Below are 19,723 nucleotides of genomic sequence, written 5' to 3'. Positions count from 1 at the left end.
TCTGTCCTCTTTCAGTCACAGCTGTGGTCAGGTATTATGCCTATCTATCTATTTTATCTATCTATCTATGTTTTGAATCTTTTCATGTGATGCTTTTTCTAGTTTGGTGTCAGCGATGGATGTATTAGATGTCAGCTGGACATTTCACCCCTTCCAGAGATATATAGTATCCCTTTTTACTGCATTACCCACATTCCCCTTTTTTTACCCACACGACCTTGTTTCCAATATGGATGCCGAAAAACTCCACACACATCGCTGTTTGTTGCCGTCTATGGTTTGTTGCTGAAGAACAAATCAAACCATATCCTTCGGCACACCGTGACTAGTAATCCACAGTCTAGGTGGACCGTCGAAGCTTAAATATTTCATTTTCTACGACGACGCAGCACATTTTCTACAAAAAGCCCGAGACAATACGAAAACCGACGCAGGCAAATAACTTAAGACTAATTTTGTGTTTTAAAATGTCTTTGTTATGGACAGTTTGTGTGTGTATATACTGTTGATGTACTAAAATAATGTAAAACAAATACGAAAACCGACGCGGAATGGCGTCTGCTAGGGGCCCGGGAAGCTGAATAATAGCAACACCTCCTCGAATAGAACATGGCTGTCGAATCAGAGTGGGAGCAGTGTTCCCTCCAACCAATCACAGTGTCTGGATTATGAGTAGGCGGGTGCATCGCGTGGAGGATTCTGGTGTCATACATGTTCCCGGTGTGTGGACATCGCGAAGCGTTTCCTGCACTGGTGCATGGTGGTCGAACAAGAGGAATTGTAGGAAATTTTCGGAGGTTAGTATATAAATTGGTTTTTACCCAGTATGCATTATTCCCACAGCCATCTCCGAGAGAGAGGGAGTGACAGGCTGCGACTGCAAATGAAAAGAAGGATGGGAAATACTGTTTTACGTTGAAATAAAAATTGACATCCACCGAGTCAAAATGCTTATGTTATCATTAAGTAGCTCGTTCTTGTTTCCTAACTGCGTCGCTAGTTATAGGAGCTTAGCCGGGAGCTTCATGGAGACAGCTAGCTAGCCCTTCGGCTGTCACATAGTCAGCTTAGACTTCATGTATTAACTTCTAATAGCTGTATTCTCATAAACGTCGCAATCGGCAAGAAACAGTTTGTTAATAAACCGCTAACAGTCGTGACAGCCCAGTTGGCGTAGTTAGCAATGCTGTTAGCGTGGTGGCTAACTATCCACCCTAGCTGCTCTTTTTTTTTTGACCAGGTTTTGACATATCGTTTCGGCTGTGCATACAACCATGCCTTCAGTGTGCTAACGTTAACTGAGCACCGTTAGCCTTTACAACAGAGACGCTTCATTAACGTTACATTTGTTAGATAATGTTTCATTATAGGGTGACACATGTGGCAAGTCATAGTTGTGCTAACATTGTAGCTAGCTAGCCCCCAAATGCTATATTCAAAATAACAAGCGCCAAAAAGAAACGGTGACAGAAGATGACATATGAGCCCGTTCAGGTGGTCAGCAATCATTAGCGTAAAAAGTAATATATAGCTTACACCTTAATGAGTTTATATGTATATATTTTGCAATTGTCATGTATGCCTGTAATAAATGGAGCTAACTCTTATGTGTCAAACGAAGTAAACAAGGCTACATTATCAACTTCCCTAGGATTCCCAGAGCTCCAGGGATGTATATTTTCAGCAGTGGTGGAAGACGTATTCAAATAATTCACTTATGTAAAAGTAGCAATACCACAGTATGAAAATACCAGAATTGCAAAACAAAATGTGTGTATTAAAAGTAGTACTCATACTGCAGAGTGGCTACTGTCAGTGTTATACTATTATATTATTAGATCATGACGTATTAATATGTAAGCAGTACTTTAATGTTGCCGTTGGTTAGGGTGAAGCTTTTGTTAACTGCTAACGTTAACTATATACTTGTGGTAGTTTAATCTCCAACAATAAATCAGATTTTATAAACTGATAATATGTTTTGAATGTAAAATCTTAAATTGAAAAGTTACTAGAAACTATAGCTCCTAAATAAATGTAGTGAAGTAAAGTTTTCAGGGACAATGCACACAACATGTGAAAGCAAAACATGAAGGATAAAGCAAGCACTGACTGGGTGTGATGGCTGGTCTGGTTGCTTTTTAACTACGTTTTAAAAGTCACAATATCATATATTTAATGGAATGGTAAATGTTATTTGTTATAATTATAATAAAGAAAATGGGAATATGCACCACAAAAGCACAGTTACTGACATGATAAAGGCCTTAAGGCTGGTTATGCTTTATTACCTAAACTTTAGGCTCCGACTTGAAGTGGGAACCTGTGTTAAAAATCAGTTGTAAGACCTTCATTATTTCAGTTTTGTGCTCATATTGCATATTCCTAAATGAATGTTTGAGCATAGAAAAACTGTAGGCATTACTAGCTGTCACATCTCAGTGCTTGTGTCCGTGTGTCTCTGTGTGTTTACTGACCAGTAGAAGTTTTAAATGTGTCTCCACTCTAGCAGCTGAAGCATGCTCTTGGCCCAGATAAACCGGGACTCCCAGGGAATGGCAGAGTTTCACGATGCAGACGGGCAGCCGGTCACACTCTGTTTGACGGAGGCTGTGACTGTGGCAGGTGAGCTCCCAAACTTGAACTTGTCATCATTATAACACAAGACTAGAATACAGCTTAAGGTGGACAACCGTTACAGTTATTTTATTTCCAAATGTCTTCATTATATGTGATGTTTTTGCTGTACCGCTGCTGAGTAAATAAGACAAACTTTATTGATCCAATGCCGAAAAATGTGTCACACCACAAAAATAAGTACAAAAACAGATGCATACTAAATATAACTAGAAGACTGCATACATAATGAGCATCTACTATAAACAATATGAGGTGTATGTGTGTGTGTGTGTGTGTGTGTGTGTATATATATATATATATATATATATATATATATAAATAAAAGAATAGAGTTGCTGTGTGAGTTAATGTGTTAATTGCTCTTTGTAAAGCCCTTTGTAATCACTGCTATAAAAAAAAACATTATTATTGTTTATTATCAAGCATGCATTATATATAAATAGTTACTATGAAAGTGTATTGAGATATAAAAGACCATAAATAAAATTAAACGAGATAAGGATGTTGCAATTAATAATCAAGCATAAACATTTCTGTACACACAGTAGTACAGAAACTTAACAGTTGGGCACTGTGATTGGTTCGTAGGACGTGATTAGTCATATAGAAATACAGTATTTCTACCCAAATTGGAGACACATTGGAACATCCTTCATCCTAATTAAGACCTTACACGTTTAAATTAGCTTAAGGTGCCCAGTTAAAGGAGTAAATTCCAATAACCTTTCCAAAATAAAGTTTTCCAGAAAGTTTTTAGAAAAGCTTGTTTCCATGTGCAGCTATAATGATGATCTTGCAACTGCCACAATATGATCTTCTTACTTCTTAAGCAAGCTGTTAAAGTATTTTCATTGTCAAATCATTTCCCAGATGGTGATCAGATGGAGAGCATGGACACGGTGAGCCTGCAGGCTGTTACTCTTGCAGATGGATCCACTGCATACATCCAGCACGACTCTAAGGGTTCCTTTTCAGATGGACAGATCATGGATGGCCAGGTGATCCAGCTGGAGGACGGCTCTGCTGCCTACGTTCAGCATGTGTCGATGCCTAAAGGAGGTAAAACACAAGTCTAAAAGCAATTGTTTTTATTTGTATTTTATCTGGATGATATAATGCAAATTTTACCATGTATACACTCTGTAGAGATATCCAGAAACTCAAGCTAAGCAGAGGTTACTGTTGGCGAGGTGCTTGTGCCTAATGTTTTTTTTTTTTTTCCTGTCGTAGATAACGGTTTACAGCTTGAAGACGGACAAGCAGTTCAGCTAGAAGATGGAACAACAGCCTTCATTCACACACCCAAAGGTAAATAAAAAAAGCATCTAGGAGGTTGATTTTCTTAGAGGATGTTAGTTCCTTTCATCTCTTTCTTCCGGTGTCTCATTTCAGTAATTTTATTTAATTACATATCCATGATGAAAGGATTTTACAGTGATAACATTATGCTTTATGGGTTATATTCAGTTCATTCTGTAAGTCATTTGTGATGAAGAGTTGTAAAAAAGAAAAAGTCGTGCGTACGACCAAAAACAGGCGTAGGACGGGCGTACGCCGATTCCTACGCAAGGCAAGGGATTTATCAATTTGAACGTGAGCGTAGGCTGCGATAAAATCTCATGTCTGGTCTGAACTCGTGTACGCAAGTTTTCGAGTCAGTGTGGACTTGCGGTGCAGCATATAAAAAGTTTAACAGGAGAAGGAGAAGTCATCAGTTGATCACACGGGCCACGGTGGAGTGCTCCATCGGATTGATTAAGGGCATATGGCTCATGGTCTTGCATCAGCGGGGGGACCCTACTATACACGGCAGAAAAAGTCTGCAACATTGTTTTAGCCTGTGGGGTTCTGGAGGCAGATGACCCGATGCCCAGAGAGCAGTGTCCAGCACAGCCCCAACTGGGGGCTATACCAAGGAGACAGGATATTATTCCTCGCTTTTAAAAGGTATAGTGTTATGTTTGGCAATGATATTCAATACAGGAAACGTGACGACGCACAACTTTTTTATTTATTCTTCAGGTTTTCGTTTCTCTTTTAAAGTGTCGTTAATGGCCACAAGTGAACGATTTATTTCTGCCATTGACCGACATATTTTGGCTTGTTTTTCCAGCCACTCTGCTGTCAGGAGACAGGGTCGGGGTGGTTGTCCTGCATGGGGAGGGGGGCGGAGGACACACGCTCTCCCTCACAGCTGTTGCCCGGCTCTGGCTCTTGAAAAAAACACGAGAAAAATAAAAGACAAAAAAAAGTGCATAAACTCCGCTATTGTGTGTTTATTTAAATATAGGTAAACCATGTAGGCCTAAGAGATTGCAATATAAGCCTGTATATTACTATAAGGACTATAGCATACATATGTCAAGGATGTATAAATTAAATAAACTTCAGCTGGAGTCTGATTTACCACGGCAACACTGTTGACTGCATCAGTGATCTCTTTCCATTCACCGTTCTTTCTACAGCCTTTAATACCAGTTTTCAGGCTGCCAAATCTACAAATGTAAGTGCAAGTGAACCTGAGATTTCAGGGTTTCAATCTCCACCTCTGAAAAGTGCCGCTTCTCAGCCGGATTACGTCTCGCCATGTCGTAAATTGTAGGGGAGAGGCCTCAAAACCGAGAATATATTGGGGCGTGATATTTAAATTACGATCGTTTCCAGCTGCTGGATTTATCAATGTACGACCATTCTTACGCTCTGATTGGTGTGATACGAACGTTTCATGAATCACACGTGAAGCCTGTCGTAAAATGATTTCTGCGCTCATATCTGCGCTGGTTTCTACATTAGGTTGATAAATGAGGGCCACAGTGTCTTGTGGCTTTCATGAGTATAGAAATTGGTCTTTGTGGCATTTCTGATGGACACTAAATCCCAATGTTGAACCCAACCCAATGTTTTGGAAATATTCTCCATGTTTGTCTGTTTATTCATGAGAATTAAAAACCTTCAAACAAATTTAACAAGTAGACCCAGACATGTATAATACATTAATAACTCTAGCTCAAGGATTTAGTACAAAGAAACGTAAGTTGGACTACAGTCATGTAGGAAACCTCCATCCTCCCTGAGCAAACAACCATCTCATTTTTCATACTGGACCTGAGCCCAGTTTCTCTCTCTACATTCACATCCTCCTCCTTGTTTCTGTGCAGATACATATGACCAGGGCGGCCTGCAGGAGGTGCAGCTGGAGGACGGCAGCACCGCCTACATCCAGCACACTGTGCACATGCCCCAGTCCAACACCATCCTGGCCATCCAGGCTGATGGCACTATCGCAGACCTGCAGGCTGAGGCCACGGCCATTGACCCGGAGACCATCAGCGTGCTGGAACAGTACACCACCAAGGTAAACATCATTGTCTGGCAAACCTGTACTGCACTGCAAATAATGCTAGAACTATTTTTACTAGAGATGCACGGATTACAATTTTCTAGGCCGATTCTGATTTTCTTTGAGTTAGGCCAGCCAATACCGATTTTAGCCGATTCCGATTTCATTTTTTCTAACCACTTTACAGCACACACAAATATTTATTTTCTATCTTTTCTTTAATAGAACATTTTGCACAGAACATAGAACATTTTTTGAACAGATAATGGATCACTATAAAATAGAACTATATAAATTACTCCTGGTGTGGGAAATTCACACACATCTAAAGTGCAACGTTAGAACTATTTCCTCCTTTTCACATCCAATATCCAACTAAAAAAGATGTGATTTTGGTTTTTGGTGTTGTCCCTCCACGCCCTACTCTTTCCTTGCAGGTGTTGCATATTGCAAACTTGTTATCTTCTGCACACACGCTGAAGAATTTCCAAACAGCTGACATGTTGCAGGTTAATTCACGAGGTTCCCTACATGTGCGAGAATAGCGCGGGTATGCGCGACACGCGGCAGAAAAGTTGAGAGAAAGGAAGAAGAGACTGTGCTGTCGCGTTCATGTGTGCGTGCGTCCTTGAGAACTGTAACTCGTATAACTTATGTGGTCAGTTAATTGTAGCATTGACCGGCATGAAATCGGCATATGTCAGACTGACCTGAAAATGTTACTATGTCAGTGACGTTATATTTAATAATTCCAATATAATTTTTTTTATTTTTCAAGTTTAAGTTTTGTTTATGGTCGTATTAGGGCTGCTCGATTATGGGAAAAAAATATAATCACGATTATTTCAGTCAATATTGAAATCACTATAATTAAACACGATTACTCGTTGACTTCTGGAAAGATGTTGCAATTATTGAACTTAAAAAACAGTGGGAAAAGTTAAATAAATCAACAGTAAAAAAAAACACATACAACTGTGAAATTTGCCTTAATACTTCTCCTATTTAAACTTTCTGTTTTCATTCAGAACACAAGAGAAAATAAGAGTTTACTAAGAGTTAGAGAGCTAAATAATTGTTTTCTCGATTATTCTGTTTTTGTGATCATTGGGAGCCGAAATCATAATCACGATTACATTTCAATTAATTGCACAGCCCTAGGCCGTATACCTTTTTTTTTTTTTTTTTAAAGTGCAATTGTACCTTCAAATGCAATAAAATGCATCTGCTCTCTGTCCTTAAAACTATATATGAATAAACAAAATGCAACAACAATGAGAAGAAATCCTACAATGCTAAATAAATCACCTTTCACATGACAGTTTTTGTTTAATTTGACCTTTTATCTCTTTATATTAGTTTGTCTTTTTATTAAAAGGTGAAATGTATGCAGTCTGTATAGAGAATATGTTGGGAAGCATGTGCTAATATAGACTTCATTCACATGTAAATATTAATTAGATTACAGTGTTAAATGTTCTCCTTTTTGTTTATCTTGTGTAACATTTTTGCAGATGTGGTTAGATCGATTTTTATTGATCCCAAAATGGGAAATTACGGTGCTGCAGCAGCAAAATATCAGACACACAGCACACATACAGAATATACATGAAATAATAAAGGATAAAATAAGAACAAACAGTCAAAAAAATGAAGATAAAAAAAATCCAAAGTGGAGAATGTACAAACGTATATACAAGTTGGGAATAAAAATGTACAACTACTTAAATAGTATTTATAAAGATGTAAGTAAAACCTTTGTGCGAGTTGCACGTAGTGTAGTATTGTGATGTACTGTATATGAGTCTCATCTAACACTCAGTGATGAAGTGTTAAACAGTTTTATTGCCTGTGGTAGGAATGAGTTCTTGTAGCAGTCCGTGCGACATCGAAGCTGTCGCAGCCTCTTCGAGAAAGTGCTCCGCTGTTGGACCAGTGTGGGGGGGGGGGAGAGGGTGGTCGGGGTTATCCATAATAGATAACAGATTGTTCAGTGACCCTACTCTCCACCACAGCTTCAAATGTCTCCTGTTTGCAGCCAATAATGGAGCCAGCCTTCCTGATCAGTGTGTGTCTTTTTCCTTTCATTTCTCTCGATTGTGAATGTTTATAACTCTGACAGCAGATACTGTAATAGGAAGTGTCCGCTTTCCTTCCTGTCAGGTGGAGAATATAGACAACCCCTTGGGGTCCTTCGGCAGAGTGGAAGCAGACAATGGCGTCCACATGCGGGTATCTATTCGAGAGTATTTTTTTCAATTACTTTTTTTATCCTGGGTCCAGGTGTAACAGTGGAGTCTAATTCATGTTTCTGTATGCTTCAGATTGTGTTACAGGGTCAAGACAACAGGTCAGGAAGGGGCTCAAACGTAGGAGAGAAGTCTTTCCGCTGTGACTATGAGGGCTGTGGAAAGCTCTACACCACTGCCCACCATCTCAAGGTAGGTGTTGTTTTTTTGTGGTCGTGTGTGTGCACAAAAATGTGTTCATGAAAAATAAAGTGTTGCTTGTGCCTACTCAAGTGTGGGGATTGTTTAAAGACAATATTCCCTTCACAGTGTCTTCCCATGATGTTGTTAGTTTGCTTCTTCAGCCTCTCTGCTACACACAACTTTGTTTGTATGTCCTGCAGGTACACGAGCGCTCCCACACTGGAGACAAACCCTACATCTGTGACTATCCTGGCTGTGGGAAGAAGTTTGCAACAGGTAGCTGTGGGGTCTTCATCTTTTCTCACAGGGCTTTCTCAAAAAAAATTATTATTTGCACGTTGGGACATTTTATATTTATCTCAGTTTTTAGTAGAAAGAGATCCAGCCTTCTGCAGAACATTTTTGCAGATTGCTTTGACATTCCTTATGGATAACTTTTATATCTTTGATTAAACACCTTGATAAAAATTATATAATTAACATAGTGACATAACAAATAAGCACATCGAGATAAAAATTAAATCGGGCTGAGGTGCTCTTTAGTGGCTACAACAAAAGATCGTACAAAAATAAAGGTGCATTAACCAATAATAATGGCCTAACTGAATGTAAATGACTCTCAATTTCTGTTTATATTGCGATTTCAAGGGTATGGACTGAAGAGTCACTCACGCACACACACAGGGGAGAAGCCATATAGATGTCAAGAGTTAAACTGCTGCAAGTCCTTTAAAACCTCCGGAGACCTTCAGAAGCACACGAGAACTCATACAGGTACACAATTACATCATCATTTTGTTATGCCATATGCCTGAAAGGTGTATAAATGTCTTATATATGAGTCACAGGTCTGGCACAGGATGTATCTGCTGTTTGCTACTGCAGGGAACTGAAATGATAACTGCTACTCTGCCTCTGTATGTTTATACTGAAGTGTTTGCAGCTGAAATTGCACTACTACACACAACTACCAGGCCAGAGTCATGCATCACTGGTTTTTGAAACAACACAGATTGGAGTGCAGTGCCTCTGTCCAGAATTTATCGAAACAGATTTAACGGTTTTGTTTGCTGAATGTTTGGAGCAGACCTTTTCCACAAAGCCACCAAAGTGCTGGAGGCGTTTTCAGGCACACGAGAAGCATGACTCTGAGGTGCTACTGTTTTTAGCAGTTTTAATCTCACTGGGATAGTGAGACACTGTCACCAGCATATGTAATGTCAAACACTTTCATTTTCCTCCTATAATCTAAAAATCAGCGCACTGTCAAGTTCAAGTGGATTCATTTAGGGCTGCAACTCACAATTATTGTCATTGTCGATTTAATCTGTTCATTTTCTGGATTAATTGATTATTTGTTTCATCTATAAAATGTCAATCAGTGTTTTCCAAAGCCCAAGATGACATCCTCAAATGTCTTGTTTTGTCCACAATGCAAAGATATTCAGTTTACTGTCACAGAGGAGAGAAGAAACTGGAAAATATTCACATTTAACCGATATTACTATATTATTTATATATTAGTCCAATTTTAAAAAAAGTTGGCGATTCATTTAATAGTTGACAACAAATCAATTCATCTTTGCAGCTCTACAGTAAATTTCATAATTTTGTAAACATTGAACTGGTCACAGCGTTGTTGAAATGAGAGTCAATTTCTTTAATCTAACACCAAAAAAATATCAACAGACCCATTACGTCTTGAAAACATGGAGATTTAATACTGGAATGATGGGTAATCCCTTAAAACCTGACATCCCATTTCTTGTATGCAGGAGAGAAGCCTTTCAAATGCCCGGTCGAAGGCTGCGGCAGGTCGTTTACCACCTCCAACATCCGCAAAGTTCACATCCGAACACACACAGGGGAGCGGCCTTACTACTGCTCTGAGCCAAGCTGTGGAAGGTCATTCGCCAGTGCCACCAACTACAAGAACCATATGAGGATACACACTGGTGAGTATTTTTACATCAGTCTGTCCCTACCATGATGTAATGAGTCATGAAACTGTGGTTTGGTGTCCTACTCAAGAACAACTGACCCTCAGCATTGAGCCTCAAACAGGCTGAACTCGACATTTAGAAAGATTTAAAATAGCGGCAAACTAATATTTGCTATGTAAAGCTATAGTGGAGTAATCGCGTCCTGAGCAGAGAATGAAGTCACACTTCCTCTGTGTGTGTTGTAATCTGAGTTTCTCTGTTCTTTCTTTTGATTGCAATGTAAGTGCATCTGGCCGTGAAAAAACGTAGGTATTTGGAACGGTCACAGACGGCGGACAACGTTTTTTTCAGTCTCTTTGAGTTAAGCACATTAGGGCTGTCAGTCTTCCTCTATAATACTATTCGAATTCCATTTGTTATTTTATTTAATATTTGAATATTAAATGCTCAAATTCATCCTGTTATTAATATTTATATTACACAGGCTTATGGATCGCCAATGCCACTATCAGCATGTGGTTGTTGTTACACATTCTGTCCACTAGAGGGACTACTAACAATACAAAACAAACTTTTGAAAACAGGTGAGCGCTTTCTTATTAACAATAAAACAGCGGGACAAAATGAATGACTTTAATTTGTCAACTTTAATGTACCTTGGCTCAAGCTCGTGAATAAAATATTTAAATCCAGGCCCCTGCGTGATGTTGATCGGTCTCATATCTTTACATTTGAACCGTGTCAGTTTGTCCGTTATCGCCTGGCGGACAGCTGGTAAGCCCCGCGATGAGGAGAGAGGCAGAAATAAAGTCATTCTTGCCCGTTTTTAGCGGCAATTCCTCGGACAGATCGCCCAGCTTGTCAGGGTGTAACGTTGTCAGGTGTGCCCTCAGGTCGCTTTCCGCCATTTTTGATAGTATTGTGATGATGATACCGCGTGGATGTACGTATTAAGGGAACGTGTACGATTGTGATACGATTCCAAAACTTTATTGTTCATCAGACTAAACAAAAGCATTTACACATGCGTGTAGGCCAAGGCGACGAGAAAGGGAAGATTGCATATAAAACATTTGAAAAATTCGTAAAAAAAGCAATATTCGAATAGTAATTTTAGCATTCGAATAGTATTGATTTTTTTTTTTTTTTTATTCGAATTTTGAAATTCGTTCCAACAGCCCTAAAGCACATAGTCATTCTTGAGTTCTTGTACAACTGTGTGAATAGTATGCAGAAAAAAATATGGTTTATACATCAAGATTCCAGGATTATTTTGTGTTTTGCTTGTGTACAAAGGACTGACATTTCCAAAGGTACTAATATTAAAAGTAACATTAAAACCTACATTTCTACTTCTCCAGGAGAGAAACCTTATGTCTGCACAGTGCCTGGCTGTGAAAAGCGCTTCACAGAATACTCCAGCCTTTACAAACACCATGTGGTTCATACACCCTGCAAACCTTACAACTGCAACCATTGTGGGAAAACCTACAAGCAGATCTCAACACTCGCCATGCACAAACGCACAGCGCACAACGACACAGAGCCCATCGAGGAGGAGCAGGAGGCCTACTTTGAACCCCCAACAGGTCGGTGGAAATATAATCATATATAGAAATTCCTTTTAAAAAGCTGTTTTTGATAAATGGTCAGTGAGATGTATAATATTAGATCGAACTGGAATATAGAGCTGCGGTTAACAGAAAAAGACTGAAACGAAGACAGCAAAATGCCGCTTCTTAAATCTGGTTTTTGACTGTTAATCAAATAAAACAAGTAATCTGAATACATTGCCTCGGCCATTTTTCTTTTTTCTGACATTTTATAGAGCAAACAATTAAATGAGATCATAATTTGCAGATGAATTGATCGCTAAGGATGTTATATTTTGTCATAAATGATAATTGGGTTTTTGACTGATGGTTGGATAGAAACAACACACTGGAATTAGAATATGACAACTTGGACTTTGGGAAATTGTAACATTTTTCACTTTCAATCTGTTGTTTGAAAAATGAAAATAATTGTTAGTTGCAGCCGTACTTGAATTGTACCCTCTGGCAATGTGGGTGATTACAATAAGAATCGGTTTAACAAAGAAGCGTGAGTATATAAATAAATATCCCACCAACAAAAATGATAACACATTGAGCAGAAATACGTATAAACTACAGCGTGACACCTTGTGCAAAATGTACACAGAATGAAAATAAACAAAATATAAAGTTACAAATGAATAACATAATCTTAAATAGTGACAAACAAAATCTTTCCACTCCAATTCAGATGCCATTGATGACCCCAATGTCAGCTACACGACACACGTGGTTGAGGCTGATGACTCCGGCTCAGAGCAGGTTCCTGTGGAGAGCTCGGACATGATTGGCCGGCAGCATGTTGCCTTGGTAACGCAGGAGGACGGAACACAACAGCAGGTAATGGAATGAAGTGACATCACAAATAATAAATACATTAAGCCCAGTTCGGACCGAAGATTTGCGACGAGACGAGTTGAAACTTGCAAATTCTTGCAACGAGCCGACCTGCAGCGTTCTGAAAGCTGCCAGTTCACACCAATTAGACGAGACGGTGTATCATCTCTATGACAACGCCCCTTCGTACCTCCGTTCTAACTTTTGACTTTTAGGTTTTTTTGTAGCTGGATATATCATTTGTTGCATCTAAATATGAATGTGGATAACGTTAGTGATAGTGAAATGCTTGCTACAGTTACACTTCTAGTGATGAATCGGCGAAAACACGTTTTATTTCTCTGATTCTCTGCTTTGTTCTGACGCCGCTGGGCGCTCCCTTACTCTCTATCTTGCGCGACCATATAACGTAACCGTGTTTTCGGGCGTCGTCGAGGCTCCGTCTAAAACTCTGCCATTTCAACCAGCTGTTTGTAACATAGAAATAAAATGGATTATGGATCATTGTCTATAATGTGTAGCTGACTTCACCAGCTGACTTCTCTATTGGCTGTTGAAACAGGTGACGTCTCAGAATTGTGTGTGTGTATGTGTATATATATATATATGTATATATATATATATATATATATATACACTTATATTGTTTGTTCTGTTCAACCTGTTTGTTTAACTTATTTTAGAGAATGTGTGACGTGCACCTACAACACCAAAACAAATTCCTTGTATGTGTAAAAAATGTACTTGGCAATAAAGCTTTTCTGATTCTGAAATACTTTAATAATCCCACCGGTTCAGACCGCTGCAACCTTTCCCTGCGACATTCTAAAATGGTTTTGTCTCGTCGCGAATCTTTGGCCTGAACTGGGCTTTACAGTTCCGAGGATTTAAAATGGCTGCATGACAACTGGCTGTTAGAGGCTGTTACATTTGTGTATGGGGAATAAAGCGATACGGGGGAAAAACATCTGTTATAAAAGTGTGTGGGCACGTTTTTAAGTTCAAAGTAGAGGAGTGACTTTCCGTGTGCTGATCTGGCGGTCACATCCTGCTTTATGATGAATCGTGCACAAGTTAAAGCAGCTGATGGGATTTCATTTCACTGGAACTGTACCTGTACGATTTCATGTGATGAATCAGTTGATTGATTGATTGATTGATTGATTGAGCTGTTTAATCATCATCCATGTACATTCTGTGATGTGTAAACATCTTACGAAAGCGCTTATAGTCCTCTCCAATAGTCAATATTGAGTTTTTCCTTTGTCAAAATATTGTGATATTTGATTTTGTCAGTAACACTAAGAAGCCGTGAAGTGACATTTCATCACAAGCCCAGTAGACCTAGGCTGCAAGCCTTCTGTCTTTGCTCACTGTCCCGTGTTATACAGTTTTCTAACACAGTGGTTTCTTGTAGAGCTGCAAAGATTAATTGATTAGTTATCAACTATTAAATAAATCAGCAACTATTTTGATAATTTGAGTAATTTTTTATGGGGAAAAAAAAAAAAAATTCTCTGATTCCAGCTTCTTAAATGTGAATATTTTCTGGTTTCTTCACTCCTCTGTGACAGTAAATTAAATATCTTTGAGTTGTGGACAAAACAAGACATTTGAGGACGTCATCTTGGGCTTTGGGAAACACCGATCATACTGATCATACCATTTTCTGACATTTTATAGACCAAACAACTAATCGATTAATCAAGAAAATAATCAACAGATTAATAGACAATGAAAATAATCGTTAATTGCAGCCCTAGTTTCTTGTGCCTCTTTTGTATTTTAGTGTTCAAAAAACAAAGTAATTAAGGCAGGATATCTTTTAAGCTAATACTGAAGATATTTTGAAGAGAAAATGAACATGATCATGTTGTTCAGCGTTAGAAGAATGATTTACTGTGACACTGAATGTTCTTCACTCTGTGTTGTGTCTCACATCAGGTCAGTATCTCTGAGGCAGACTTACAAGCTATGGGTGGCACAATCACCATGGTAACCCAAGAAGGCACAACCATAACCATCCCAGCCCACGAACTGGCAACGCAAGGTGCACACTCAGTTACCATGGTAACAACAGACGGCTCAGATGAACAGGTAAACAACTGACCGAGTTCTGTGTAGACTGTACAAAGATGTTGTTACAACAACTTATTTTAGTTTTTTTGTAGGTATAATTGTATTGATTTTTTGTACTAAATGATTTGAGCTGAAAGTTTTCAGAGAAAACAAAAATCAAACTCAGAACACGAGAGTCACGTTAGATTGAACATAAACTTAAAATGTTACAAATAGTTAAAAAAAAGAGAAAAAAAAAGGCAGGTATGTGGCCGTTTTTTGCCTTATTTATTTGCTCCTCATTTTGTGAAATGTAACATTTTTCACTTTCACTCTTTTTTTTAGTTTCTTGAAAAATAATAATAAACATTAGTTGCAGCCCTACTTGAATGATACCCTCTAGAAATGTGGATGATATCAACAAGAACTTGGATACAACAAAGAAACAATAGTACAGTAAAAATGAGATGGTATAAAATATCCCACACCATATCCAACACCAAAGCAGTTGATTGATTGTATTTGTGTACAATGTCTCTGTCTCCCTCAGGTGGCCATCATGACACCGGACATGGCCACATTCCAAACTGTAGAGGAGGCAGGCTACAGCCAAGAGCAAGATGATCTTCATCCTGTCACATTACTGGCCACCTCCAACGGCACTCACATTGCTGTGCAGGTTAGTAGACCGACACCATAGGAGTGAATAGGCTAGTGGGGTGAGTTCCGATCTTGGAATTTGTTTCGTTTTTTGCGAGAAGAAGACTGTGAACATCTTCCACACCATGTTGTTTAAATGCAGAACATCTGTGAAATGGATTATTTGGGAATGCGAGTTCAGCAATAGAGATCCATGAAATTTAAAGATCTCAGATAGGGCTGGGCGATATGGAGAAAATCAGATATCACGATATTATTTACCAAATACCTCAATGTCTATATTGCGACGATATCGTAGGGTTGACAGATGATGCTTAAAGAAAATATTTTCACAGTTAAATTTTAGATAAATAATCACAAATAATTTGGATATAATGATTAAGTAGGTAAAGGCAAATAATACAACAATCTGGTAAGTTAAAAAATGATATCACTTTACTGTAACGCAGCCTTTAAAACCAGGAAAAGACAACACTTACAGACCGGCTACATTGCACGCGTAAACATATGCAGAGCGGATGTTCCAACACTATGCTTCCACTTTAATCAATGAAACTGGCTACACCGGACACAAGACAGTCCCTCCAGGATTTCACGATGTCGCGATCGCGCCAATTCACGCAAATTCAACCAATCACTGCGAATTTGGTGCGACTCGCAATTTTGACCAATCACCGCAACTTTTCTGCACATTTGACCAATAACCTGAAGTTTCAACCAATTACAGCAGTCCCACGTGCACTCTGAGAGCCAATGACCAATCGGGAGTGAGAACGGGTTGATCATTTCCTTGTTTGTGATATGAAGACGAGACGTGTGTGTGACTCATTTACCAACAAAACGTATAGCCAAAGAATGTGCAAAACATTTCAGACCGTCCGATACATTTTAACATCAATGTAGACTTTAACGATTTAAAAGTCGCTGAAGTTGCTGCCGTTTCCATCCTGGCTGTCGGCGGGTGGGGCTACTGCTCCGTACCCCCCGCGACTGACACACAAACACACACACAGACACACACACAAACACAAAGAACACACACACGGTGGATGCTGGAGAAAAAGGAGATGAGACGGCGCGATGGTCTAAATTGAGGACAGCGGCGCTCGTTATTGTAAGTGCAATGATAAGTTAAAGTCAGTATTATCAAACCGTATGAATGTGTGTCCCAGCCCAGGTTAGGAAATGAACTAACAATGTAAAAATCAGCAAGCCACTGACACATATGTTTAAATTTGATTAATTCAAAAGACATTGCAACTTTTATCGCAATTTTTTTACAAAAGCTCCCGCGAAATCAGGCATTTTGGGCCGCAACAATCTCAAAAAAAGGCCGCGAAATTCTGGAGGGACTGACAAGAGCAGCATGTAAGTGGTGCGTATGCGCCGCGGAGATCCACTTTACAAGCATAAAAATAGGACAGTCTTCTATTTATATTTTTTATGCGAGGTGTGTGCGGTCCTTTTACACAGAAATTAATCAGAAAAAAAGTGTCTGTTATATATTTTTTTTAATTAAACTAAACTACTGATATACAGAAATGACGACTGATGACCGTCAGTGAGCGTATTGGCAGTTTTATTTTGAGAGTTTCTGTTTTTATTTCTTTTTTCTCTCACCTGCATCCTCTGATAACAGCTGACAGTAGATTGACGTTTTCACAGCACCGTGCCGGATCCGAAAAACTAAAGAAACAACAACAATCCCAAAGCCAAAGGCTCACCGTCTGGCCTGTGACTCACACAACCCTACGCCATGTGTGCACTGCAGGTGTAGCCAGTTAAAAGATACATTTCGTGGCACATACGCTCCACGAACCGTCCTCATACGTTAGGCGTTCAATGTAGCCAAAGCGCTAGCATATTACAATATCCAAAATCTTAGACGATATCTAGTCTCATATCACAATATGGACATATTGTCCAGCCCTAATATCAGTTGTAGACTTTGTATTGATCCTACAGGGTCTGCTGCATTTCTACATTGACTGCTTTTGTTTTTGCTGAGAACTGCACTCAGTTTTCTGTTGTTGCTCCATATGACACTGACAGGAGTTTTAGTTATGGGAGTACTTAAGTTAGTCCCTTAACCAAATAATCTCTCCCCAGATCCCACCCTTTTGAGCTATTTGCTTAAACACTTAACTAAAAATCATTGGAAGGTGGGGTTCAGCACAAGTTTGTTGATGCTCTCCTGCTGGTGCATTTGATTAGGGATCTACAAGCACTAGATGTGTGAGTTTACATGTAATCCAAATTGATCCATGATTACCACAAGCACTCAATATGCAAGAAAAGGAAGCCAAATCTGTAGTAACAATTGACTGTTGTGGTTTTATTTCTCAGTACAAAAGCTCATCACCAAAAGCAGAAAGAAATTACCGGATTTTTTCATACATTAACAAAAATAAACGTGTTTTAACTACATATCATACTATTTAATACTATTCAGGCCTACAACCCCAGAGGGGCTACGATCTCATCACAAGGTTGTATAGGTCTCATGACTAGTCTTTATTTATCCTGAAAAAACGGTTTTCATTCACTCCCTTCTGTTCTTTCTGTCATGTTAATTACCAGGCAAATGTTCTTTTTTACCATGTGACAGTCATCAGTGAAATTCAGCAGCCTGTAACTCAGTACGACACAGTCAGAGGTGGTATTGTCTTCTAAAGAGGTGTCAGAGTTAATCAGTAGGGGTGATCGTTTTACAGTGGTTATTAGTATGTGAATCAATGTTTGTGTTGTGCACATTGTTTCCTTCTCTCTGTAGCTCAGTGATCAGCCTTCACTGGAGGAAGCCATCAGAATAGCATCACGAATACAGCAAGGAGAGTCGCCGGGCCTGGATGATTGACGGACTCATTACGGACTATGATTTAGGATGAAAACCATCTGAATTGGACTATATCAACAAGAGAAATCACGAGTCTTCCGCCATGATTTTTTTCCCCCACAAAAGAACTTAGCTTTTATGTGTACATAGGATTTTGATAACTGGAGTTCTGCTATGCTATTTTGTCCCTCAACCAAAAAGATGGGAGAGGATAAAATGCTTTCTAATGTTTATGGTGCACAGTGCACAGTGCAGTGTACAGCTAATGCTATTTCTAATAAAAAAAACAAAAAACAGTGTGATTAGTTGACTGTACTTTGATTTTGAACACCTGAATCCCTATTAAACCTATAAAAACCAACATGCCTATAGATAGATAGGGTTACATGACAAATTCATGAAAATGTATTGTATTAAGGTATGCTCAGTTGAGACAAAAAAGAAAAATACATGTTTATGCTTGATAACAAATGACAAATGTGGTTAACACAAAAAAAAACTGTTAAGGCCTGTTCCATAGATGAGCATTGTGAAAAAAAACTACCTTACAGATGTAGATGACAGATATGTGTTACCAGCTATCGGCCTTATCAAAAACACCCGATAAGGGACAACGTACAAAGCACATTCACACTCGAGTCTGTATGCAATTTTTTGAAACAACCTGTTTTGGTTTGGTGTTTTGTGAATTTTCCACCATTACTTATTATTATTATTATTATTGTTATTATGCTGCACAGCTCCAAGTTCACTTGGGCAAATATTGTACATTTTACTCCACTATAGTCATTTGACCGCTTCAGTTAATAGTTTGTTTGCAGAAAAGATATGATCATCTCATAAAAATAGTGCAGTGTTAGAGGTTAAAGTAACCAACAATAATTAATTAAATCTCAAACCGCTACATTACAATTATAATTTGTCGATAACACTCTAATAGCAGCCTTTCTGCATCATAAATCAATTGAGTAAATGTTTCTTAAAATACTTAAATTAGAATTTGATTTTTTTATTGCTACTTTTAAGTCAGTCATCCACTTGAAAATGATTACATTATAAATTGACAGATTTATCTTGTTAAAATTAACTGGATTGCAAGGTGCTGTGTTTTCAAGGAGAAAAAGTAAAAAGTGTGGTTTTTATTATGAATTTGAGGCAGTGGTGGTAGAAGTACTCAACTGTTAAAATAAATAAATAAAAATACTAAAAAGTAAAAGTCCTATATTAAAGATTCCACTTAAGTGAAAAAGTAAAAAGGTATAAACAGCTGAATTTACTTAAAAGTAAGCCATACCATTGAAATACTCAAGTAAAGTAATAGTAGAAGGCTACTTAAGAGTGGACCTTGATCTTTTTAAGTATCGCGGCTTCATTGATCATGC

At 38.5% G+C, this 19,723-nt stretch overlaps 1 protein-coding gene across 3 annotated transcripts; it reads left to right on the top strand.

Moving 5' to 3' along the window:
* Positions 1 to 216: 216 nt before the first annotated feature.
* znf143b (zinc finger protein 143b) lies at positions 217 to 18,637 on the top strand. Of its 3 annotated transcripts, none has more exons than XM_078256550.1 (15): positions 217 to 797; positions 2,513 to 2,625; positions 3,511 to 3,699; positions 3,871 to 3,948; positions 5,799 to 5,995; positions 8,144 to 8,212; positions 8,305 to 8,421; positions 8,613 to 8,688; positions 9,061 to 9,186; positions 10,188 to 10,367; positions 11,717 to 11,944; positions 12,642 to 12,790; positions 14,732 to 14,884; positions 15,396 to 15,524; positions 18,279 to 18,637. In XM_078256550.1, exons 2-15 carry the CDS (start codon positions 2,520 to 2,522, stop codon positions 18,360 to 18,362), a joined length of 1,881 nt encoding a protein of 626 aa, XP_078112676.1. In that variant the 5' UTR covers positions 217 to 797; positions 2,513 to 2,519; the 3' UTR covers positions 18,363 to 18,637. The 3 variants fall into 3 exon arrangements, with proteins under 3 accessions (XP_078112676.1, XP_078112675.1, XP_078112677.1); XM_078256549.1 differs by having other exon boundaries at positions 2,510 to 2,625; XM_078256551.1 differs by lacking the exon at positions 217 to 797 and adding an exon at positions 884 to 1,520 and having other exon boundaries at positions 2,510 to 2,625.
* Positions 18,638 to 19,723: the final 1,086 nt, after the last annotated feature.

The sequence above is a fragment of the Sander vitreus genome, chromosome 8 (assembly GCF_031162955.1).
Source record: "Sander vitreus isolate 19-12246 chromosome 8, sanVit1, whole genome shotgun sequence".
In the NCBI taxonomy this organism is placed as follows: domain Eukaryota; kingdom Metazoa; phylum Chordata; class Actinopteri; order Perciformes; family Percidae; genus Sander; species Sander vitreus.
This window is presented reverse-complemented; position numbering and strand designations above follow the sequence as displayed.

Bases quoted from the DNA above. Each gene is read 5' to 3' on its own strand.
- znf143b (XM_078256550.1), top strand. From the start codon at position 2,520: ATGCTCTTGGCCCAGATAAACCGGGACTCCCAGGGAATGGCAGAGTTT. The intron at 2,626-3,510 runs GTGAGCTCCCAA...ATCATTTCCCAG, and splicing joins GGAGGCTGTGACTGTGGCAG to ATGGTGATCAGATGGAGAGC. The intron at 3,949-5,798 runs GTAAATAAAAAA...GTTTCTGTGCAG, and splicing joins CTTCATTCACACACCCAAAG to ATACATATGACCAGGGCGGC.